Source organism: Parasteatoda tepidariorum, chromosome 7 (genome assembly GCF_982258835.1).
Source record: "Parasteatoda tepidariorum strain Cologne lab strain chromosome 7, Ptep-v5.0, whole genome shotgun sequence".
Taxonomy (NCBI): Eukaryota; Metazoa; Arthropoda; class Arachnida; order Araneae; family Theridiidae; genus Parasteatoda; species Parasteatoda tepidariorum.
In genome coordinates, this window is record NC_141761.1 from 69,292,120 (window position 1) to 69,319,298 (window position 27,179).

A 27,179-nucleotide genomic window follows, 5' to 3' on the forward strand; every position below is an offset into this window, starting at 1 on the left:
TAAACACCTCATGAAAATAAACACTTTTAAGGGTATTTAAGAAACAGAAACCAAAACTAAACACCTTTAAACACTTTTTAAAAACACCAAATTGGCAGTCTGAAACTAATATTCTACATATGGTAAAGAATTCGAATTTATTAAAAAGCTGTTACATTTATTGAGATAAAACAAGTTTATTTGTACGTGCGTGATTTTGACACGTAAATTATTATCTGCTTTTAATAATTAGCATGTCTTCATAAGAACTTCTAACTAACAAAACTGCATACTAATAAGTGAAAAATCTGAAGACTCCTCTTCCCATTTTTGTATGTGAATTATTCTTTTGCGCTGGGACAAAAACTGAATGGGCTCTTTCTAGGTTACGTAGCAATTACAAGGTGTAAGAATGAAGGATTGTTGAGTCCTATTCATAATTATGATTATTTCGTTGTTCTTCCAATAATTTTAGCAACAGTGAGCTATGAATTTTTTTTTAACTAGTTTAAAATCTGTGAAATGAATTTCTATATAATTTTTTTCAACAAATCGACGATAGATAAACACATTAATGAATGCAGCTTTCTTATTCTCCATCGTATTTTAACAATTTTGATGCTGTTCAGTGTTTCGCTTTTCTTTTAAAAGGTAGAAATTGGATCGAGTACGACAATTATGGTAGGGAATTCAACCATAATGCAAAAGAAAGTGAACTCAAAGAGCATTCCTTGCCAAGAAAACATAGGCATTTGCGAACTACAATAGCCAAACCTAAACCAAGACAATGCGTGAAAAAAAAAAAATTCTGAATTATATTGCCTTTGTCGTTAAGTTGTCCAACAATTATCCTGATTTTTTGCTAACTGGACAAACTTCAGTCCAGATAAGTTCGTATAATCAGTGCTTCTTCAGGTTGTTATGGACTCCTTAAAAAGCTTTAAAATCCCTTGAAGTCTTCAATCTCCACTTTGGAGAAAGTACCCATTTTGGGAACTTATTTAATAAAATGTAAGGTTTAGAAACCATTTTAAGTATTAAAGTAAAATGTAATTTGAAAACTAAAAATTAATGGATTTCTTGTAGTAAAACTCATATTCAAAAAATACTTTTCAGTCATATAGATATGCAATAAAATGTACACTTAGTTCTTTGACTTCTGAAAAATCCCCCCCCCCTTATAAAATGTTTAAAACATCATTTCGAAAGAACTAAAATTTATTACACAATTAGTACTAATGCAACATTAGTATAAAATCAATAAAAAAAAATTTAATAATCACAATGAAACGTTTTATTAAATTATAAATCAGATTTTTTTTTTAAAAAAAATCATTTTTAATTGAGGAACATTTTGAAAAGAAAATTCATTTAATTTAAATCAAGATGTCTAGAAATTAGCAAGGTAAAAACAGATTTAATGGTGTAAAAGGAACTCAATTTTGAGTAGAAAAAAACAAGATAAGCTATGGCAGTATTATACAGCTTATAACAATATGTTTCTTTATAATTTAATAATTTAGCGAATGTACGATCAACAAACAGCAAATCACATCCAAATAGTGTACGAAAACATTGTTTCAAAAACTAAAATATATGCATGATGCAAAATATTTTAATTCAAAAGGGGTTTTTAAAAAAAATGAATTATAAAAAAATAAAATAAACTGCATCCAACCCATACAATAAACAAAAACAACAACACCATATCAAGTCAAACATTGTAAACATCAATAAATAAAAACACAACACCAAGAATCACAACAATAAAAGTGATCATTTGAAGAACAATCCAGTAATAAGACACACCTTAACATACAATACTACTATCTTAGTTTACATTCATAAATAGAACGAACTTCGACTGAGTCATATGAGTGTAAACAAAAGCATGCAAATCTTAGAACACACAAATTTATTTGGACAATTAAATACAGGAATAAATCTTTCTCTTTCATCTAATTTACACAATCAAAAATAGCATTTGTTGCAAATATTCTGTTTTGAAAGGAAAATGCGGCAAGAATCCAAAAAAAAAGGGCCAAAGCAATATGCTAGATAGTTCATTAAGAAAAAATAAATGTAAACAAATTATATAACACTTGTGAATTTCACTTAAGAAAAAAATATTTAAACAAATTACAAAGTACAACGAGTTGGAGGATGTATAATCATAAAAGGATGTATACAAACATCAAACAACCATGCTGTGCAAAATCTTTTGCAAGCAAAACAGGTCACTTACCGGTCATTAATTTCTTAATCCACCAAATTGATGCCATGACCTGTTCTTTATCCATATTAGGTCCAAGTTTGCTACTTTCACCCACCTCTCCTGTTAAATAAGGCCCTTAAAACTACACAGCAAATATGCCAAACATATGTTTAAACAAATACACATAGAAAATGGAATTCAATTACACCATTACAGCAATATGCTTCAGTTATACGTTTTTCTTCACGTTTAACTCTTCTCAAACTTTTGATCTGATTGAGATAAATTTTATATTAACACTATCATTTCTCTTAAACGTTTATGCTGTTATAGGAATACAAAGGAAAAAATAAGTTGGAGAACAAGCTAATTGTCATGAAGTTCAGAAATCTGCTTTTGAATGAGCTATAAAACATTATATTGAAAACAGATTTTTAAAATTTAACCAACCATAATGGGCATTACAAATTTCTTATTTTTTTCATTTCATTTAGCTATTAAATTTATATTTAATATTTTATTATTCCATAATCCTTTACTGAATAAAACAGAAAATCAATTTTTATTTTATTTCCCAATGAGCGGTTGTAAAACTTTTTAATCTCAATGAATATACAGCTATTTTTTAATTGCATTCAAGTGTATAGTGCGCAAAATAAAAAATGGACCACCCTGAATAACTTTTGATCTAATGATCGGATATTCACGTTCTAGGACTCAATTCAAGGGGGTGACCTCAAATATACTAATTAATTAGAGCAAGCCATATTTTAAGTTACGAAATCAGACACAAAAACGTACTTTCTCTGAATAAACATACCTTTTTTCCAACGAATTCGGATTTTTGACCCTCAAAATAAAGGGCGTTGCCGCAATCTGGGAAATATGGTACCCATATTTTGGTCAGGAGAGCGATCCAAAGTTTGAACTCCTTAACGTTAATTTTATTTTTGCGTATTTTGTCATATCTCAAAAACTTTTTAAGCGAATTGAAAAATTTTTGCACACAACTATAAAATTCGTTTGTCCAAAGATAATACCATGCAAAAAATACATTTTAGTAAATGAGTATTATTATTTTTTTTATTTTATTTAATAATAATTCAAAAATTTTTGAATAGAAAGGTTAAATTTTTTACATCATTTTAAAAAAAAGTAAATTTGCATGACAAAATACAAAATTTGAGCGAAATCGGTCGATTAGTTACTGAAAAATCAAATTTTAAAAAAGTCGTATGTCTAAAATTCGATTTCTCAACTGATTTCGTTCAAATTTTGTATTTTGCCATGAAAATTTACTTACTCTTCTAAAATGATGTAAAAAACTATATACCTTACAGATCAAAATGTTTTCGACTATAACTAAATAAAATATTAAAAATTATAAATACTTACTAAAAATTATTTTTTGCGTGGAACTATCTTTGAATAAACGCATTTTATAATTGTGTGCAAAACAAATTTTTCAATTCGCTTAAAAAGTTCTCGAGATATAGCGAAATACGCAAAAAGTAAAATTAACAGTAAGGGGTTCAAACTTTGGATCGCTTTCCTTTCCAAACTATGGGAACAATATTTCCCAGATAGCGGCTATTCCTTATATTTTGGGGGTCAGAAATCTGAATTCATTGAAAAGAATGTATGATTATTCATAGAAAGTACGTTTTTGTGCCTAATTTCGTAACTTAAAATCTCGTCAGCTCTTAAATGATCAGCATATTTGAGATCACCGGCATCGACTGAGACCTAGAACGTGAAGATCAGATCATTAGATCAAAAGTTATTCAGGGTGGTCCAATTTTTTTTGTTTTTTTGCGCACTGTACAATAGATTATTATCCAATCTCTAACACCCCAATACAAAAAACCTCTATTTAATTTCCTTACAGATTGACATAAAGCATAAGTTATTAGGTTTATTTTAATTTTAATTTCAAATTAAGACATTTTTGTGTCTTTCCTGTGTCACCAAATGTGAAAATGGTTAATTGGTTACCACTGCCGATTACCTTAACTTTCGGTAAAACTTATTTTCAATAAAGCTCCAATAATACGATCGTTCCCGATTAAAAGATTATTACATCCACTCATTGTGAAATTGAATGAAAATTATTTTATTTATTGAGAACGGAGAGGACAGATTATATATAAATAGTATTTAAATTTATATTATTTTATAGTTAAAGCCAACCATAGCATGTAATTAAATTCAAATATTAAGAGGCTTTTAAAATTTTGCTTAATATGCTATTCCACTAAGCTCTTCATAGGTCCCATAAACATTGTTAAATGTACGAAGAAAAATATATGAGTATAATTCCTTCAATCATTCCACTATCATTTCCTACTTTAAAAAATAAAAATTATTTTAACAAAATTCTTTAAAAAAACGAAACATTGGTACATATGCAATAACTAAGTACTACATAATAATAACATATCTTAACGCATTTAATTTCTTTATAAGTATTTAAATTTAAGAAACTAAAACATTTAACTAATAAGAAAAAAATTTAGTATAAATGAAGTTAAAAACAATCTAATATCTATCAATTGCCAGAAAAGTGTGAGAAGTGGTGAAAAATCCAACATAAAACAATATATAAAACAACAATTAAAAAGGTATATATGTGATTTTCAAAAAAACTTTATTCTTTTGTCATAGTCTAAGGGTTTTTAAACCTTTTGGAATAAACAGTCTTCCTAAAAAAAAAAATTTTGTGCTAATACATTCCTACTTACGCCATTCAGTAATTTAAAATATAATATCCAAAGTAACTATTATTTTTATTATATTTTAATGAAAAGTACCTTACGTAAAAAAAAGTTTAAGAGTTTACTCAAAATTAAAATCCTAATCAGCACACCTTTCGGCAACAGAAAAGAAATTAATAAAATATGTCCAATAAATGATGCTTCATTTAAATATAGTCAAGTTAACCTGCAATATGTTGTCTTGGTGTTCTAATAAAACCAGAACAGATGCCGGTGAAATCGTAGTGGGACATATAGATTCCCCTATTAAAAAATAAAAAGCCTCTTTTCTCACAATAATTTCTTTTTTTAAGTTATGCAAAAAGTCAAACTATACTCCCTCATTTGGGTATCAAAAGCTCTCTCCATGTAAAAAAAACTATGTCTATGTCTCTCCAGCTAAAAAACCATGTCAAATATATTCCAAAATCTGAGCAGACTTTAGTCACTATTTTAAAATTTTCAATTAAATATTAAGGTACTACATTACTACAATCAAAAACTTTATAATTTAATCCCATTTAGAACGATTTTAGTAACTGAACCTTATCAGCCATGTCATTTAAACTTTTCGGAACTTTTTGCCTTTAACAACATACATGAAATTCACAAAACTGAAGGAAGAAAATTTTTTAGTCTTTTACACAAAATTCTTTGTTAAAAGACCTAATCACACCATTATGAAAATTTAATACAAAGAATATTTTCAGAACTTACATTTTAATTTGGATTACCTCTTTACATCTCCATACTTTCAAAAAAAGTCAGTCTCCTACAACATGGACTTTCATATTATAGGGGGGGGGGGGTACTAAAGTCAATCATATGTCTTGGAAAATGTCATAAAGGCATCCAAATTCGTAATTTGTTTTTGAATCCGACTATAAGGGCCGCTAATATTGAAAGTGTTTCCTACTTTCTTTGTTTTTGTTTTTTTTTTAATGTTGTTTATGTTATGTTAGGGAATAAAATTTTAATTTGATAAGTACTTGCGCAACACTGAAATATTTGCCATGTGCCATAAATTTGCCACCTCAGACATAGAATAAACTAAATGATCATTCTTTTTTTCACTAGCAATTCAAGCTTTAACATGTATTTATAACTAGAGATGTAACGAATATTCAGCCATCTTGCCAAATATTCGGTTGGCCGAATGTTTCGCCAAATAAAATTTCGGCCAAGTATTATTTGGAAAGATATTTTCGACAAAGTTTTCTTGGGAGAGAAATTTGAATAGATCATTAAAGTCATATTAAATCATATAAAGTTATATAAAACCATATTTTTCACTATACATAATTCGAAATATAGTTTTTATACATGTTTGTAAAGTTCTAAAATTTGTTAATTTATGTTCTAAAAATAAATGGAAAAGCAAAATTTGCAAAATTTTTTGAAACAGAAATGTTTAGCTTTAAAATTTTCTTTCAAAAATTAAGATAGATTTTTCATTTCTAATTATTTTAATATCAAATTATCTTTTCAAGCTAAAAAATTTAGATGAAGGTTTTTTTTTCCTTTATCCCAAACCAATACAGTTGCATTTAGACTATTTTTTAATAATAATTTAACATATTCATATATAAAAAATATTTATTAATAATCTTTTTTAAAAAAATGTTGCTATTTGATCGACAAATATTCAGTATTCGACCAAATCACTATTTGTTATATCCCTATTTATTATCTTGTGTATATAAGAAAAATAAGCCTAGTAAATCACATGCTAGTATACCTGTTACAATAGCAAAGAAATTATCACTCACTAAAAGTAATGATTACAAATACAAAACATTGCCCATTCACTTAAATAGGTTTGGTTATAGGTTATAACATTAAAAATATTAAGATATTATTTCTGATTAATACAAACTGACTTAAGTATTTTCATAAGGAATAAATAAATAATAATAATAAAAAGTAGTAAAAGTTGTCGATAACCAAAAATATTCAATTACAAAATACTGTAATTTTATGCTAAATAAATCTATCTATATATGCTGCTTAACTGACTATAAAAAAAAGAAAAAGTGATTTTTTTTTCTTTTTGTGAAAGAAACATTACTTACTTAAAACAATATTTAAAATTATGGATCCAAGAAATTTTAGTTGTCAACTAAAGACCATAATAAAAAATTACTTGGAACATTTCTAAGGGACTTAAGTAGATAAAAATACGAAGGAGGCAATGATTAACAATGGAGAACCTATTTCATTCAATGAAAATAAAATCAAAATTTAAAACTGCTTTACTATTTTCAAAATGGATAAGTTTACCATAAAATTAAAATCTAAAATATGAAGAGAAGATCATTTATTCTGATAGAAATGTGAAAAACACATTCAGTTATTTTCTCTCACCTGCTTATAAGGAAAAAAAATTTTTAAATTGAAGAAAATCACTTATTCTAATTTAAACATAATATTTTGTAAATGCATTTAATATTTTAAAAGTAAAAAAGTGAATCAAAAAACCTGCATTGAAAGAATTTTTTTAAAAAATGGCCAGAATTTTTTAAATAACGGAAATAATATTAATGAAATATTATAATTAGATCTTGGCTTTGAAACAGATGTGGGGTTGCCAAAATTTTCAAGACTAAAATTTTTATTTTAACTTTTTGAATACAACACTTAGCATGCTAGTCTACTATTCTGGTTCACTTGTAGTACTAGACATAGGCAAAAAAAAATTTAAAAAAATGTACAAATACATAACATCTCTTTTAATGTTTCTATACCATTAGCACTGATATAAATATTGTCACAAACTGAATAAAAATATGATTAAGTTTTTTAAATAATAATTTATAATTTAATTAGAATTTAAAGTAATATAAGTAAAGCATTTAGAAAATGATTAATTTTATTGAGAGAACAAAATACATACTATTCTTACATTTTATTCATTTAAATTTCAATTAATAATTTATATATTTGATTACACATTCATTAAAACTAACACAAGCAAAGTTAACCTACAGATAATGTGTCAGTGCTAATTTTTCTTAAGATCAAACATGAGTCATTTTTCATAAAATTTTGCATTTATGATCCTATAATTATAGTGAAGTGTGTAGTTAAATAAGTTTAAATAATGTTTGGATAAAAAGAAATCTAATGCTCTTAATATTAATAGTAATATTTTTTAAATACATCTAATACGTTTAAATTAAAAAAGTGATTTAAAGTAAAATACATGGTTTTAATTTTTGAAAGAAAAATACCAAGTTTTATTCAAACACTAGAGTGATGAAATATTATCATTAGATCACTGTTTAAAAAAAGAATGTGAGGAAAATATTTGACTAAACTTTAAAGCTAAATTGCTGATTTTAATATTAATGTAAGGAAGCATCTTTTACAAATATATAAAGATGCAGGACTATTTGCTATTTTATATAGCAATGTTGTTGAAATATTTTCATAAAGCAAATGAAAATGCAAATGAATCAATAGTTAAGAAATGGAGAAGAAACAAAAAAGAAAAATATCCACACTATTTACCAGTTGTTCAGCAATATTGTTCAATTACACAATCATACAACAGGGCGAAATACACTTATAGAAGTTAGCAGGTATGTATGTATAAAATTAAGATAAAAAGTTTCCACCTCGAAATCATTTTTTTTTTTTTTAAATTACATTTTCAATCAATTATAAACCCTTGTGGCGGTTAGAAACTCTTGAACTAAACAACTTCTTTTGAACAAGAACTCCATTTTATAAAGTTCAAAACAAACTTTTTTTTTTCATAAATTGGTGAGTCTTTTTAAATATTCACAGTAATTACATAAGTATAAGATTAAACATTGTTCAACATTACGGATATCTTTAACATCTACAAACTAAATTATTTTATTTAGCTATAAAGTTTATGTTGCATGTCTTTAAAAAAGTCTTAGAAAGAGATAAACCAAAAATACCTTTCAAAAAAGCTTCTTTAACTTTTCATACAGCTTTATATTTTGAGAAATTGCCGTGTATCTTCAAACACTAAAAAACATTTTCATAGTGGAATTCTATACAAATATTTTTCATAATTTTTTTGCGCTGCCCCATTTAAGTTATATTTTGTTGTTCATATATTCAGTATTATAAATACATATAACTATTGTACCAAAAAGGTTTAAAAATACTTTCCTTTTTTGTCATTTTTAACCGCAACTAAAACTTTTAATGTTCTGTTTAGAAAAATTACAACAAAACTTCATTAATATAGTCTCTAGTCTGTACACAATTTAACAAAATAAAGTTGAAAAACTAAAATTACAAGTATTTTTAAAATGACTGATGACATTTGACTGATAAAAGACTTACCTTTTGGCTTTGGAGGAGAGGTTGATGGTGTTGTGGCTGTAGGTTTTAGTAGAGCCCACTGTCGTATTTGAGCAGGCGTTGCAAAAAGAGTCCCTAAAAATATGAGTACCCATAAGTGATTTTGTATTTAATGAATATTTTTATGACTTCTAAAAAATTAACATTATTCAAATAATCTAATAAAATGTTTGGAATACAAAATACACTTAATTTGTAGCTATTTGGGAACAGATAAGTGGATAATACATTACAAAAATCAGATGTCCTAACTAGACTACATAGAAATAGCCAACCATCTTTGAAGAATCTTATCTAAGAAAACACTATATTTATGATTTAGATCTTTTTCTTTTCAAGATATTTCAGAGGTCAAATTTTATTAACTTTTAACGAAATTAAATAAAAGAAAATAAGTTTTATTAGCCCATCAACCACCAAAATTTAGAATTGAATTTTGTATCTGATACAAATTACATTAAAATTATTATTTTGAACCTACACACACATTATATTATGGAGAAAAGAAAAAAAAGCTTGTACTTTTTCAAATACAAGCTATACCATTTAGGCAATATCAGTGAAAAATCTCTGATAATAAATAATTTCATCTAAAATTATATGGCAGTTTCTTAGAAATTTAACAACTAAAAAATCTTTTAAACTTTATTCAACTTCATAAATGTATGTCACTTGATACAAAATTTTAAAATTTATTAAAGTTGAAAGATTAAAATACGTTGAGATCATCTATAATTTACAAAATGCATTTATGCCCAAATATTAAAATTTTCCTAGCAATTTCAAAAACTGTCACAATAATCTCAATATAATACATAATTATTAGCCAAGATTACTTTTTTCTTTTTTTCAGAAATCTTTAACATTAGCAACTGAATTGTTGTATAAATCTACTTTATCCATTTCTCTTTCATATTTATATCTCTCAAAAATTAAAAGTTTTGTTCTAAAGCTTTAATAGAGCAGCGGTTTCCAATTTTTTTGGCTATGGAACCCTAAATGACCAAACTTCTTTTGAAGGAATCCTGTTTTTATACATAATAAATTATCTAAAAGCAATATAAAATACAGTAGACAAAAAAAATTATGAGCATATTAAGAAATAAAAGTTTACAAGACTACGTTATTTTGAAAATATTAAAATCTATAAAAATAAACTGTAGAGTTTATGTGTGTGTGTGTCTCTCCCTCTTTAATAACTGCAGACCAAAACCTGACTTTATAAATAATAAAGTATCTGTGAACAATATAAAATAAAGTATATCAAAACAATTGTGAAGATATTAACCAATTAAAGTCAACAAGACTACTTTATATAGAAGATATTATAATGTTTATAAAAAACTAAAGCGTTTGTGTCTCTCTCTTATACCAATAGAGACGTTAGTGAATATGAACTTAACCTTATGAAATTTAGAGAGAGAAAGAAAAGAGCAATTTTAGCCCCTATACCTAAAAATTATCCTAAAATTTCACTTAAATCATTTTTCAGAGATATTTTAAAACTAGAATTTTTTTCTTTGGCTTAAAACTTGCTACTTATTTAAGTTAAGTTTCAAACGATTCCGCTTTACTAAATATTTTAAAGATAATCAATGTTAAGTGACATTTGATAGCTTAGAGCAGTGGTCGGCAAACTTATTAGCCAAAGAGCCAAATATGAACATTACAACAATTTTAAAAAAAACTGGGAGCCAAATTGTTTATTAAACTTTTATTACACTAAATAAGTAGTACACTATTTAAAACTAAATTTCATACTTAACCCTTTTGAAGGCCGTGATAAGTATACTTACCACCACGTTTTACCACTTTTAATTTAGGTTTACATTTTTCAATAAATTCAGCTTTCTTGAAGTGAGTTTGAATAAAATTGGTAACCATTTGTCACTTTTAAAAAACGTATAAAAGTTATGAAATACATAATACATTTTGAAGTTTGTAGCATTTAAGGAAATTATTTTATAAATAAAGAAAAATAAAAGTCAGTAAGTTCCTAATAGGTCATGTTAAATATATTTACTACCAAAAATATGGCATTTTTATAAACTAAATGAGTTTTTTTTTCTTAATATCAATTACTGTTCTTAAAACAATTTCAATTCCAAAAATACTTTAATTTACCTTTACTAGAAATAAAGGGCTCATTAAAGGGTTAATAAATATTTATTAATGCAAACAATGTGCTTGCATCTCCTTGGAAAGTTTGAGTAAGTCAGGTTTGTATGCTGTTGTTTTTAATTTTAAGTGTGATTCCAAGTTCTCATCAATAAGACGACTTCTCAGTTTACTCTTGATAATGTTTTCATGCTTGAAAAAGATTGTCCGCATATATATGTAGCTTTTTCAGCTGATCGTAAAAGTCAGGAATACTATTCCAAGCGTTGAAAATGATCATGTCTTCCTTCTCCAGGTCATTCAAAGCAGACCACTTGTGCTGTGAACTAAGATAAAATTTTTTCTTCTCCAATATTTCCAATTCAACACAAAGACGTTCGAATTTAGAGTGCCATCTCTTTTTTTTTTAAATCCAGCAATTGTATTTCAAAGCTACCAATATCAATTTCAAAAAGAGAAAATTTCAACTCGGTTATCGTAACATTAAGAGGATTTTAGACAAATGCTAAAGTTGCTCTGCTGTTTTTAAATTCCTGAAACCTGCTGCAAAATGCTTCCCTCATATTTAAAATTATTGTTTTAAAATGGTGCTTATCAATCGAGGAATTATTTTCTTGGCGATGCTTCAGCGGGCTCGGAAAGTGGAACAATGTTTCCCTTTCAAAATTCTAAGCAAAAATGGATAATTTGTTTTCAAATGTTATTACTTCTTCTAACATCGAAAAAATTAAGTTTCCTTTCTCTTGTAGTTTACGATTAAGCTGATTTAGATGAGACGTAACGTCTACCTTGAAATAAAAGTTTTGGATCCACTGATCGTCTGTTAGTTCTGGATAGTGAACGCTCTTCTCAAGGTGAAATGTTTTAAGTTCCGGAAAAAGGGACGTGAAAGGTTTCAAAACGTTCCCTATTGATAACCAACGTACCTTGCTATGAAGCAAAAGATCAGCGTACTCACTCTCCATTTCAAATAAAAAATTCCTTGAATTGGCGATAATTAGGAGCTTTAGCTGAAATGGAATCGATAATGGTAATCACTAATTCCATAACTTTACAAATTTCATCCGGAAATTTTTGCGCACAAAGCGCTTCTTGGTTAATGATACAATGGTAAACAAGTATCTCGTGATTAATTTTTTCTTTCAAAATAGCAACAAAACTTTTTCTTACACGGGTCATACTTTGGCCCCATCTATTGAAATCGACATAATTTTATCGAGGGGAATATAATGTTTATCCATACACTCAATTACAGCATTTGCTATATCTTATCCGCGCGTCTGACCTTTGAGTGACAATAATTCTGATATTTCTTCTTTAGGGCCTGAATGAGACATAAATCTTACAAAAAGTGAAACTTGCGCTGTATCATTTATGTCACAAGACTCGTCAACTGCTATTGATAAAGCCGAAACCAATTTCAGATCTTCGACATGCAGGATGGTTATATTCGAACACATTTTAATTGTTCTATCTTTAATGGTTTTGGCAGACAATGGTACCTCTTCAATTCTTTTCAGAATATCTGCTTTGTTCTTAAAATCCCGAAATAGCTCTTCGGATTAACTTATCAAAATAAGATGTAATTTTTTTCTTACCAAGTTTTTTTTTAAATGAAAATATTATTGCGCCTTCCGTGGATATTTATGCCAGAGCCGCACTTAAGGAGCCAAAGAGCCACATGCGGCTCTGGAGCCGCACTTTGCCGACCACTGGCTTAGAGCACTCATTAATAAAAAAAAAATAATAATAGATATGGCACGTTCTTTAATATTTAATTGTTTTAGATTCATTATGACAAACTCAACGAGTAACATGGACGTGATAGCATAGGCGGACTATAAAATAGTATATAAGGTATCTGTACCTTCTCAAGTTATCGGAATTCAAGTGTTTATTTTGTGTGTTTAAAGTGTACTTAGATAAAATTAAATAATTTAAAATTAACGCTAGTTAAAATAAAAATAAAGTTATGTGCATTGTAGGACTGGGCTATAAATTGATGCATTGCAAAATATCAATTTAATGCATATATCGGCAGGCCGATATAATGACTTTCGTTTTAGATGATGCCTCAGAAATCTGAATTTATCCGCCGATGGTGAGTTCCGTTTCAGGCGATACATCGGAAATCTGACTTAAGCCGTTGGTATAAGACAATGGTCGTGGTTTAACGATATAACACGTGTGGATCCTTGCCTATGCTAACACTGTCACCGCGCTGACGAAGACGATACTGATTTCATCTAACTGCGGTACTGATTCATCTTTGTTCATAGCATCTAGCTATGAAGACAATGTTAATTTCGATGTTGAATGATAAAGAGCGAATTGAATCAGAGCTCCCAGTTTTGTGAGAGCATCAGTGTTGAAATAGAATGTCACGCATAGTTTTTTTATCGCCATTTTGATCTTTGGGATTTTACTTTCCTTGAAGATTATTTTCAGCTGGACTTAAGTTATTTTGTGATCGCTGTGCACTTTATTTCGTCGGGATTTAACGTTTCTTGTAAATTATTTTCAGTGAGACTTTTGTTAATTAGCAATCATTTTGCTGTGCATTATTTTGTCACTTTTTTCATTCTTTTTTTTTGTCTGTGAGGATTTAACGATTCCTGTCAATTATTTTTAGTAGACCTACTGTTACTTTGCGATCATTGTGCAATCGCTGTTATCTTAAATTCAATTTATTAATGAAAAGAAAATATGAATAAAAAAAGATTCTTCAGTGTTTTTTTTTTTAATTATTGTATTTCATTTTAAGCGATACAATATAACAGGGGTATTTTGTATTTAACTTTGTTAAAAAAAGTTAGCTTAACTAAAAAAAAAGTTTTTGATGCAAGTAAGTATAATAATTTGATAGAATTTGATTATTTTTAAACCAATAAATCTTCAGTTGTTTTTAATTATAAAAAATTTGGCTATTAGTTAATATTAGAAATATTTTTTTATTGAATAAAAAGTTAAGCAATGTTTTAACGTTCTTTAATAATTTAACAATATTACTTAAAAGTTGTTTTTTTCTTAATTTTTCTTACAATTTTTTCAATACTTGTTTGTTTCATAATTTGTTAGACAGTATCGTTTTTAAACAAATAAATCCTTAGTCGATTTTATTTTTAAAATGAAAATAATAAATAAATAAAAAACTTAAATTTATTTTTATATTCATTAAGTGTATAATTTGACCATTAGTTAATACAATGTTATTATTTGAAATAAATAAATAAAAGAAGATCTAATGATGTTTCAAAAGCAGTTTTTTTTAACAAATAATTTAAAAAATGTTTTACTAAGGTGAACATTTCTTTAGTTTGCTTTTCAATTTCGTTTTTTTTCTTCTTCTAATTTTTAATGCATGCATGTGAAATATTTCGTTACTGTTTTATTATTATTTTTAAACCAATAAATTTTAAGTCATTTTTAATTTTTTAAAAAAAATTACAATTAAGCTTGGGTTTGTTTTTACTTAAGACATTTTCTTTTGTAATAGATTTATTCCTCTTATTATTTTCATTGATTAATTTAAAGATTTCTGATACATAATTTTTGAACATGTGCTAAATCGCAATGTCTATCGTGATGTCTAACAGACGATGTATGACAGTCTAAAATTTCTTACATTGCCTAGTCCTAGTACATTGCAAAAACTATTTTACAATATCTATCCAAACTTGGTGCTGAAAAACTCAATAAAACTGTGTAAATTATTAAGTTTTTTTTTTTCAAGTTAATATCACATGGGGTGTCCTTGCACACTTTAAATGGTGTAGTTAAAACTTAACACCAATAATTGATAAAGTTCACACCAATCTCAAATTTTTTTTCTCTTCATATTATTCCCTTTATGGGCAACAGTTTGTAGGTGAAGAAGGTAGTGTTTTTGGAAGCTTAGAAAAATTCAGTGAATCATTATTGTATATTTAAACAGTTCAACTAAATTCTTCTGTGACATGATAGTAGGGAATGCTTTAAACACAAACCAAATGCTTCTAGACCATTATTGGAAGTTTAAGAGTGAATAATGATGCAATTTCAAGATAGGCCAAGATGGTCGTCTGTTTGCATAATGTGTACGAATGAAATGTTAAGTTCTTTTTGTTGAATTTAATTGACATACTAACCATAGCCTATTTAATACCAAGTAAGTTTATATCCTCTTTATTGATTGATCGCGAACATTGATTACAGTCTATTATTTGAAAAGTAATTTAAATCTTCGTTTTGGATTGATTTGATAAATTATTCATATAGACAGTTATAAAATGCATGCATGTTTGTGGCTGTTGTATAATAGAGATATTTATGTTTTCATGAGATTTACATAAATCTCTCAATGTATTAAATAATTTTATAATATTTAACATCTATTCACTTCGGTTTTGTTAAATTTAGTTCGAATTCATGTTAATATTCTCTCTTTGAACCCCATTTACCCTTCCACAGATACCTATGGTTCCAAGGAACATCATTTTGAAACCACTGTTCTAGAGCACAAAATCTTCATTATAAAACTACTACATTCAATACAATAAGGATCAATTCTCTTTTTTGCTAACGTTGAGTTAATGCAATACCCATTTTCTGTTCCTCTGTTCTCCCTACGAAACAATGATCTGTGAAATACTTTAATAAAAAAATTCCCTGGGCTTCAAATGATTCATTTCTAAAATTAATAATTCTCTTATCTTCTATCTACATATAGAAACCACTGTTCTAGAGCACAAAATCTTTATTATACACATAAAACTACTATATTCAATACATTGGCAATAAGAATGAATTCTCTTTTCTGCTAATGTTGAGTTAATACAATGTACATTTTCTGTTCCTCTGTTCTCCTTATAAAACAATTGTCTGTGAAATGCTTTAATAAAAAAAAAATTCTTGGTTCCCTGGGATTTCATTTTTAAAATCAAAAACTCTCTTGAAAATCTTATTTCTTATCTATAAAAAATTTAGGTAACAAAAAAAATTAACACTTCTCATAATTCCTCCTACTGTAAATATTTTTGGCTTCGAATGAAACAATCAAAATAATGAGGAATATGTTAAAATGGTTTATGACCACACCATCAAACTCTCTTGTAAATTTATTAAAAAAAAAAAAAATTATTATTTTGAACATTGCACAAGTAATGTACAAATTTGCACATAATTGCAAAAAATAAATATATGCTAAGAATAGGACAAAAAAGAGGTTTATCCAGTATATAATTAATCTATAAATGCATAAAAAACATTACCATTTAAACTTAAATCACCTTCATATTCAAAAAAGTAAACCCTCGTCTGACAGGATTAAATTTAATCAATAGTTTTAAAAACAAAATGGTCTAGAAACATGCTATACCTTGAATTACATTCTTGACTGGAAGTTTAGCTTGCTTAGTAGCAGACATCAGTCAGCCATAGCTGAATACAGTAGCTGGTGTTAGTAACAATTAGCAAGTAAAACCGCAAAGCCTAAAAAAAAAAAAAAAATATCGTAACTATAATGTCAGTTATAAAAAAGTTTATTTTCAAAAAAAAAATTATAACATTTAAAAAAATAAATATAAAAATATTTATTATTCTTCAAAGTAGTTACTAATTAGAGTTAAATTTTAATAAAGTTATTATAGAGTTAAAACAAGTCATCAAGGCAAATTCCACAGTTTAAATGGATGCAAAAATTGCTATACTCTTTCTTTCAGCAAAATTTCTTGGCTAAAGTCTCTCGCCATCTGGCTAGCAGGGTTTTTCTTGGTGAATTTGCTATTTATAGTTAGAGAGTGAAAAATTTTTATTGAAACATTCACTCTCTAAAACAAAATGTTTGAGATAAAAAAAATTACCTAGTTATGCTAATGTGTGCAATAATACAACAAGCCAAAATAAAATATCAGTTTGAGTAACAATAAAAAAAATGACTGTGCATGTCTCTTTAACAAATTTTTTACTTGTTTCATATTATAACTTTAAATTTATTTTTTTTTTTGGTGAGTCTAAGATAGGATGGACATATAAATCTTTAAAGTGGGAGTCAAACCTAAGACCTAACTCTATGTGCACCACTGGTGTTAATTGCTTATAAAACAAAATTACAAAGCAGTTGTATATCTCCTTTCAAATTTGACTGTGAATAAAATCCTTCGTACTACTACACCAAAAGGATTCCCAGAACTTGGAGGCCTAATCATCAGCAGTACAAAGAATGATTCCAGTGACAAAATTTTCTATACTTCTTACTATACATCTATTTGATAACCTTAAAAATGTTTCCCTTGCAATTAAAATAAAAGAATACAAAGAAAACGCTCCAGAAATATTTTGTATTCTTAATATAATATTGGAGATATTTTCATGTCTGCACCTGTTTGAGCCAACTGTAATCTGCAAGCCAAGCTTAGTAGTTCTTGAATTTTGAATCAATTTAAAAAATATAATGCATGCAGGGAGTCTGACATGAGTTTTACCCTTCAAGTTAGCACAATTTTGATACTTTTTTGTGCAATATTAATATATTTAAGAAACTGGAACATGAAAGCAATCTTGAAAGCGGATAGAAATTAGGATAAGGTTTTAAAGCTTGTAAACAGTTCAGAAAGATAAATGGATATTCCTATACCATGTGAGAACACGTTATAAAATGTTTAAACAATGAATTTAAAAAATTCATATGTTCACCTCAGCTTTCTAAGAATAAAAATGAAATTACATTTTAACATAAACTTTTGTTTAAAATAAAAAAAGTTACAAAACGTCAGTCAAGTTGATATAAATATTTAGTGAATATTGAACTTCAAAATAATAACCTCCAAAAACAGTAAATGAAAGTTGAAAAAATGAATTAATTTAAAATTCTGTTAAAGAATAAAAAATAAAAAAATAAACATTTGCACCATTTGCAATCTTCAGTTTTATTCTTTTTTCCTCAAAAAAAAATTAATCAGATTGAACAGTAGTACAAGAATATTTAAAAAAAGGTTTAAAAAAAACATAAATTAAAAACTACAAAAAGTAAAATTTTAACAAATTGTTTCAGAATTTTAGAAAATTAGATGTAAATAACAAATTTTTCCCACTAATTTTTATCTCTTTCTGTTTATTTGATCATACTGAAGTGATTACTCAGTTTTGAATGGGCTTAACTTATATTCGTCTTAACTCATTATTTCTTAAACTTTTTAAGTTTATTTTGAATATCTTATTATTCAAATATCTTTTGATAAATTTCATTCACAACATCACTGTTATAATTTTTCCTTGTTCCTTTTTTTAGTCCAATCTTCTTACTTTCAATACTTTAAAAAATGATTATTAATATACCAAACTGGCAATTTTAAAACACATCTCCGTCACAATGAGAATTTAGAGGCTTCAAAAAGAACTGTCATGGACGACCAAAACATTCAATTATGTTTACGTAATGTAAGTAAAATATTTTACAAATATAATTATCAAAGTAATTTGTAAATGTTTCCTTATGTTAACACTTATGGATACAATTTAATACTTCTTTACTTTTGAAAAACATTAGAAATTTACATAAAAATAATAGAAAGCTCAGTGTCATATGTTCCATTCTGGTCAAAATGACTAGAATAAAAAATATATTGCTAGAATGTAAATAAGATATTAACTGTATTTAAATGGTGCGAAATAATGAAATTAAATTATAATAATAAAAAAATTAAAGAAATGGATACGGATATGTAATACCGAAACTAACCAGAAACCCCTTGACTTGGATCAAGACTAGATATTTCAATCAATCCGGAAAATGAATTAAAGAACAAAAATATGAGCTGATTAAGTGAAAAATAAAAAGTTATAAGTATTACGCTCATAATACCATAAAAATAAACTTTAAAATAAAAATCTAACTTACCTAAATATGAAGACTATATTTACACTTTTGCACTTCCAATAACAGTCACAGTGAATATCAATAAAATAGAAACTTAAAGTCTATTTTCATTCAACTAAATAATCGCATTCGCAATAGGTACCGTTCTTACTGTTTATAATTCACGCTTATCTGATCACCATTTGGAGGAAAAGGCAAACTTGATTGGTGGATTTTACTGACCAGAATATATTTTACAATTAAGGTACTCATTCTCGCTTAACACCGATTGGCAATGCGTGAATCACATGCAGTGAGAATAGATAAAATATTCCGAATAGTTACCTTATAAAGGGCAATTCACATTTGATGCACATTGGATTCGCGTGGGAGTAAAAACATTATTTGCAATTTCTTCGTGTGTAGTCTGGTTTTCATCAATCTAATTCTCACCCACGTACAACTTTTCCTCCTTTTATACAGGCAGTCAGAATAGTCCATAAGAAACCCTGATCAGTGGATTAGAGATGTATTTCGCGATCGCAATGCTCGAACACGCCATCTGAGGAGAAGACCGATTCCATGTTTCGACCATCCCCATTCACTATCCTCCTCTTTTCAGTTGTATGGGAATGTACGACCATAATTTCCACTTCCATAATATCTTTCGTATTTAATTGTCAAAAATAATTTTTCAAATATCCACAACCCATTCTTTTAGAACTATGTTTAACACAGTTTTCATTTCCATATAAAGAGGGGAAGCCATCCCCTCTACAGAGGATCAAAATTGTGAAGGCATGACTTCGGATCATCCTCAAGCGTGTTTCTCAGACCATCACCAATAGCCCATTGAGCAGCTCAAGTGCGTAAATAAATCACCTACCTACCTCAGATCCATATATTTTCCTAACATAGAAGCTTTTAATCTATTTGAAACTCAAGGGGAAAACTAACGTACTTCCTTCTTCTATGACTATTCGCAAGCAAATGGTGAAAACATACGAAGTAGGTAGGTAGGAACTTTGTTTATGTCGCACAAGAGCTGCATAATGGACTATTGGTGACAATCTGGGAAAAATCCTTGAGGGTGATCCAAAGACTTGCCACCACAATTTTGATCCTCTGCAGGGGGAATGGCTGCCCTGCCTTGGTAGCAGTACCGTCTTTACGCATGGGCACACCCGGGCAGTGCCCAGGGGCCCCAGGCACTCAGGGGGCCCTTGAGAATCTTACCTTTTATAAATTGTATTAAAAAAACAACTAAGAATAAACAACTTTGCATTATATAATTTTTAAAATAAATTCCAAATAGCAAAATATGGTTTATTTTCACTCAGCAAAAACCTTTTAATGTAAACCTAAAAAGGTTGGTTATGTGGCTTACGTGTAAATCTTCTAACCTTAAAACGAGATCTGTGGCAATCTGCTCTATTCTAAGCACATTACCCTAGTCCAAAACCTTTGAAAACAACCTTCTATATAAAAACCTTAAATCGAGGTTCACTTGGAGTTTTCAAGCATGAAGAAAAATCCTTTAGTAAAGCTAGTCTTAAGGTGAAAATACTCTTAAACCTTTCTTTTCACAAAGTCTTGCATGATCAGCTAAAATCCACCTTGTCATGAAATTTTAATGAGCAATGCAGTTTGATCCTATCATTAGTGTGACGTCAGATAAAACGTCATTATGGACCTAAGTGACCATTTTACTTAAGTGACAAAACTTATTTAAAGTCTTAAAAAATAATCCTTTTAGGATGAAAGGTTTAAAAACTACAATATATTTGCCTTATTAAAAAAAGGTTTTTAGTACAAACACTTTCGTTCGACAATAAGAAGAAAATTCTGACAAAAGGTAGCCGTAAGGTTGCATGCTTTCTGGGATATGTATATACTAGTGTAAAAAGTGCGTATATTTTTCCCTAAGAATAGTGATTGATTACCATACAAACACCAATAGTTTGAATAGTTTATCACTAGGAAAAATAAAATGTCAGCCAAAATCTATTTTTCTTCGTTAAAATGAAGTTTTTAGGTGCTCAACTCCCTAAGTGATAATGTCTCTTAATATGCTTGAGATCACAGAAGTCAAGCATCACTGGCTACGGTCAGTGTGAGGGTGGGTAACCACTTGGATCAGTCTGCGTAGGGACCGAGGATGTGCGGTATGGGTCCTCGTTAAACTGTTCTACCGTAAAGTGCTCGACTTCGCGTGCAGGCCATTGGGCTACCGAAGCGGGTGTGCCATCCCCTCATCAGAGGATCAAAATTGTGATGGCATGTCTTTGGATCATCCTCCAGGGATCTTTCCCAGACCGTCACCAATAGCCCGTTGTGCAGCTCCACTGTGACGTAAATGAATTACAACAACAGCTAAATATGCTTCTCAACCAACTCTGTTCAGTATTTATAGTTAATTAAAGTAATAATTGAAAGTGTTTCGAATCATACGACAGCAACTTTTAAACTGGTTATGTCTGATATGCATTGAAAGATGTTTAAATATTAATATTATAATAACTGACTTTTTAATAGTTTGACGAAACAATTCATACCTTTTGAATTTTTTTAACTGCTATACCCTAGCCGCGATGGCTCAGGGGATAGAGCGTTCGCCTTCCAATGAGGTGAACCGGGTTCGAATTCAATGATGGCTGGTCCATACGAATCTGCATCCGGCTTGCACAGACCACAGTGCTGACGTGAAATATCCTCAGTGGCAGACGGATCATGGGTTAGAGTCCCTTTGCCGTCAGACTAACCGTGGGAGGCTCTCGTGGTCTTCATCTCCATGTAATGCAAATGCGGGTTAGTTCCACTGAAAAAGTACTCCACGAAGAGCTCCTCTGTTTTCTATATTGAGTTCAAAAGTAAAAGGCTACAGAGTTGAACACTAGAAGTCGTAAACCCAAAAAATGGATCTGCTGTTCAATGACGGTTATAATAGAAAAAGAAAAAATTGTTTAACCCTTGGCCGGGATAGTCTGGTTGGTAGGGCACTGGTCCCATGTATAAGAGTTCGTGGGTTCGATCTCCGCCGGCCGAAAACTCCCCGTGTAGTAAATGGTGACTGATGCACGTTAAGTCTGTCGAATCACAAAGTCCTCCATGTTCCCATAACAAGTCATACCTCTGGGGGTACTGATCCAGGAGTTTCCTTGTCTTCTGGATTGGCTCAAAATTACAAGGCTGCGGAATTGAACATTGGTTGTCGTAAACGCAAAAATTGGGTCGGCTGCTCAGCGACGGTTACAAAATAAAATATAAAAAAAAATTTTATACCCCTATGCTTTTTAATTTACTTATTTTAATTAGCTTCTTCGTTCTGAAAATTACTTACTATTTGAGGATTGCAATTTGTTAGCATCTCATTTTTTTAAGAAAAATTATGCCTAGTTTAAAAATGCTTTATTTTATGTGCATTGAGTTTTTGGGGCTATAAAAACGTGTTTAACTTCGTTAAAAACATTGCATATCTTAAAAATGCTTAATTTTATGCATGTGAAGTTTTTTAGTTCTATTTTAATTAATATGAAATGTAATAGGGGCCCAAAACATTTCTGTGCCCGGGGGCCCTGCTTGCTATTAAGACGGCCCTGCTTGGTAGCCCAATGACCCGTGCTCGAAGTCAAGCACTTTACTCTAGAACAGTTCAACGAGGACCGATACCACGTGCCCTCAGTCCCTAAGCAGGCTGATCAAAGTGGTCCCCCATCAGTTTACTGACAGCAGTCAAGGATGTTTGACTTCGGTGTTCATCTGGGAGCAGTGTCTCTACGATCAGTCCACTGTGAGACAAAAACTTGCAAAGTGTTGCCATAGGTAGAGAGTTCCACTCTGTGCCTCCTGTAGTCCATTTCGATCTCCAATTGCGTAAGGTTCGCGCATGCAATAGCGAAAGTGCATAAAATATACAAAGGATACTAGTTCTGACACCAATACATTCGTAAGTTTTTCGTTGGAGAATATATTACATTCAGGCTTTCAGGCTCAGATTTTTCCTCGTTGCGGAGGTGCATGAATTGCATACAGGTAGAATGACCAGTGAATACGGAGCCATGAGAATGTCACCGGCTTGAAAAAAAGATCAGGTATGGAATACGAACGAAAATTTGAATGTAGAGTTTTTCACAGGAAAATATAATTTTCCAATCAGGTTCTCATTTGAATATACGAATTTTTTGTCTGCAGTGTGAACGAACCTCCCTTTACTGTAATTTATTTTCTGCCTGTACAAATATTAATACTAAACGTAAGAAAAAAAGCTCACAATTGATTCAAGCAAGAGAAAAACCAGAAAACAATCAATTTCGCTTCATACCAACTTTCGATGTTCACTTAGTATTTATTGAAATTTTTTACCTATTTTTCTCGAAATAATTTAAGTTTAAAAGCAATCCCGTTGAGCAAAGAAATACCAAAAAAAATTTTTTTAATGATTATTATATCTAAAGTAAAATATTAGATTGCTTCCGTTCTTATTTAGTTTCAACTGGAGGAACTTCGTGAATAATTTGTAAACTGTAGTGATGAATGCTAGTAAATCTAAGGAATTCACAAAATAGAGTTTTTAAAATTATTTTATTCAGTATTGAAACATAAAATACCTTAAGTAATTATTCCATAAAACGCAATTAAATAAATAAAATAAAAATCCATTTCCTCACTTATTCACAAAAACAAAATGAGGAACACATAACATGTATGTTTTTTTTTTCCATTAAAATTTATAAAATATAAGACATTAAAAAAAGTAAGATAGTAATTATATCCTAATCTTAAGGTTAAATAGCCATTGAAATTATTCTAATTTAAAAATACTATTAGTAATAATATCAGCTTTTTTAAGGAAGTTTTTGTTTAAAAATACTGAGACCACCCATATCAGAAATATAAAAATTTAAAGTTTAGATTCAAAATGTAAGAAGTTTATAATGATGGCATTATGTTTGAAAGTACACAAAGTACATTTAAATTTAAAAAGGTCTTATCTTCTCAGATACGTATATGTTTAATAAATAGAATTATAAACATTGTAATCATAATTAATGATTACTTACATGAAACACAAATGGTAATGTAAACAAGCAAGAGGCAATCAAAAGATAGCCTAAAGAATATTGAAAATATCCTTATACAAATTTACTTATTTTTTTAATTCAAGTAATAAAAATATAATATCATTTTCTGTAATTGAAAATAAATATTAGGTATCTTTTTCATATTTATATGCTGGGACGCATGCAACAATAGCACTGGGTGATGAAAATAGCTTCTTAGTTGCTCTGTTTTCAATTGTTTTTTTCTGTTGTGAATATTATCCTCACACTTGGAAGCGATGAAAAAGTCTAACCAGTTGCGTAGCAAGTTCTCCTTATTCGTCTGTGAGGAGAAAAATCTCAATCATTAACAGTGCGTTAAAAAAAAAAAAATTAAAATTAAATGTTCAACAAGATTGCAGCAAATCATTTAGTTTTCATTATAAGTTGGTTGGCAATCAGCTTTGCAACGTCATAAAATGAAAATATCAGGTATTGAAAATTAGGTTTTCAAACGTAGAACATATTTTGAAAGAACAAAATTTAAAATAACGCTGTAATTTTTTCAAAGAAAAGAAAGATTTCTTCATGCTTGTATAAATAGCGCAGAAAACTACGTAATGGTTTCAAATGAAACTAGCTACTGCTTAGGTGAACCCTCACTTTCTTCAGTATCAAGACACACTAGACATGTTAGTGCCAAGATTGTAATTTGGTACATGTTATGTTGTTTGTAAGATTGTATCATTTCAGACATAAGATTTTATCAAAATGATGATTCTTGTTTAAAGTATCGAAATATGTGTATGTCTTCAACAATTGATTAATTTTTAGTTTTACTTAACACTTTTCATCTTCTTTCAAATAATGCTTACATTGTAGTCATACAAGTATCAGAAGCAACAAAGAAAATTATCACATAAATGGAAGAAAACTAAATTGAAAAACGTTGTCATTTTCGTAGCAAGATAATCATCTGAAAAAATTTCCCCTTTTCAAAATTACTCCTAAAAATTTTTCTATTGGTTATTTCTTCTTAATGCTGCTGCATGAATTCGTCTGATGAGAGCATCGGCTTTAGGAATAGATGATTCTCTTGGATCATCTAGATGTCTACGCCTACGTCCAAATGCTCCAGAGATGGATGCGAGAGGTAAAAAGGCTGCGGCTGCAGGAGCAACAAATGGAAGGGATATCATTGCAGCCAAGGCAAGTGGTCCCATTACTCCGAGAACTGATTCCAAACCAGGTAATCCTTTCATCGCTGCAATTCCTTTGAAAGAATAAAAATTTAGTTAGCGTTTATTTTATAATATACAATTGTCCAAAATAAACGTATAGAAACATACACATTAAGATATTGTAGGTTATTAGTTCAAATCCAAGAAATAGAAAATATTACTAGTATTTTACAAATCATAATCGTGATCAATCAAAGTGAATGTAAAACTATCAAAATCAGTGCAATTGTTGGATAACACTGAAATGCGTTTGTTTTTCAATTGGCGATCGAAATGGGCTGTAGGTGGAGTATAGCAGAACCCTCTACCTATGGCAACACTTTACATGCCTTCACCATTAACGTGTGTACCATCCATAGCATGAGGATAGTCATACGAATAGAAGGTTCGCTACTTTCTCTTTTGACTTTAAAACTGATTTAAAATTTTTCTGTTCCGAGGTTAAATTAAACTCGAAATTTGTAAATTTGTGCATTAAAAATAGTACTAAAAGTAAACAGTGGAGAAAATTTGAAAAATATTTTAAACAACCTGAAAATGAAAAAGTGTTCTGAATAGTGAAATAATAGTGAAAACATCATACAGATTAGAAGAAGAGGGCCGGTCCATGACTAATCTCTTTTAGTCTTGGACCAGTGTTTCTGCAGGTGGTGTTCAAGAAGCATTTACGAATATGCATTTGAGATGGCAAATTTACATAGCTGAACAGAGATATGATGAAGGGCTCCAAGTTTAATTAGGCAAACAAATAAGTTATGATGTTTTCTGCTCTAAAATATTAGTTTGTGACATCAAATTTGTAATTTTTAACTACGTTTTTAAAAATATTCTAAAAATAATTATTAAGGATTATTATTAATAATTATTATAGACTGAATAATGAAAAGAAAATAGTTTGTTCACAATTTAATAACCTTTGGAGTGTTTTTTATTACTATCACATGATAATAAATTAAATATTAAACAGAATATCGTGTTGCTCAGACATTTTGTTACACAGTGTTAAAAAAAATATAATACAAATTTATAAATTTTCCATTCTATACATTTTCTTGTGTTTAAAATGATAACCTGATCTTAATTTTTTTTTCGTTTGTTTTTCTTATTTGAATCAGAGCACCATAAGCAACAGTTCAGTTGGATTTTTTTTTAAATAAATTTTTACATAAATTATTACATAACTGACGGGGTATTATTATGTAGGTTTTCTGTTTCAGGAGAAGGGTAGCAATTTTGTGATGATGTCGAAATTATTCTCTTTTTTTGAGTGAGTCAATTCGAATACAAAATTTGGTCTCACTGAACATTTTTAAAAGATCCATGTCTGTGCAAAAGGAAAGTTATGAGAACCTAATTTTATTTCATAGTGTCGAAGTAAAAAATCTATGGCTTCTTGTATAATATTAAAATAAATAGTTAATAAATAGCAAATATTATTTTTTAAAAATCACTTACTATTGGTTTGTCTTAGAATTTGTTGCAATGTAGGTCCAACTGATGGTCCTCGCACTTGACTTTCAGTTGTATTGGACGCCATTAGAAAACCAACACTTAAAAACAATAGGGGGAGTGCTAAAACAAGAAATTTTTATTACATACATTTTACGAAAAGGTTATTTTGAAATCTTATGATCTGACTTTTTTTATTAGTTTTTTCAT

The 27,179-nt window shown here is 28.9% G+C and overlaps 2 protein-coding genes across 8 annotated transcripts in view; both read right to left on the minus strand.

Moving 5' to 3' along the window:
- The window catches only part of Camta (Calmodulin-binding transcription activator), a 161,517-nt gene extending 142,083 nt beyond the window's left edge, over positions 1–19,434 (minus strand). For 3 of the 7 annotated variants that reach the window (XM_087168026.1, XM_087168027.1, XM_071183328.2), the window contains exons 1-4: positions 19,283–19,390; positions 16,763–16,875; positions 9,271–9,363; positions 2,225–2,314 (exon numbers count right to left, since the gene is read on the minus strand). In XM_087168026.1, the coding sequence (XP_087024152.1) occupies positions 2,225–2,314; positions 9,271–9,363; positions 16,763–16,811 (232 nt within the window). In that variant the 5' untranslated portion in view covers positions 16,812–16,875; positions 19,283–19,390. Of the gene's footprint in view, positions 1–2,224; positions 2,315–9,270; positions 9,364–16,762; positions 16,876–19,123 lie in introns of all 7 variants that reach the window. The other 4 variants (XM_087168028.1, XM_071183330.2, XM_071183327.2 and 1 more) reach the window with 3 other exon arrangements.
- Positions 19,435–24,614: 5,180 nt separating this feature from the next.
- On the minus strand, positions 24,615–27,097 carry LOC107442114 (uncharacterized). The gene is made up of 2 exons (XM_087168670.1): positions 26,976–27,097; positions 24,615–25,552 (listed from the first exon to the last, which is right to left on the minus strand). Exons 1-2 carry the CDS (start codon positions 27,055–27,057, stop codon positions 25,299–25,301), a joined length of 336 nt encoding a protein of 111 aa, XP_087024796.1. The 5' UTR covers positions 27,058–27,097; the 3' UTR covers positions 24,615–25,298.
- Positions 27,098–27,179: the final 82 nt, after the last annotated feature.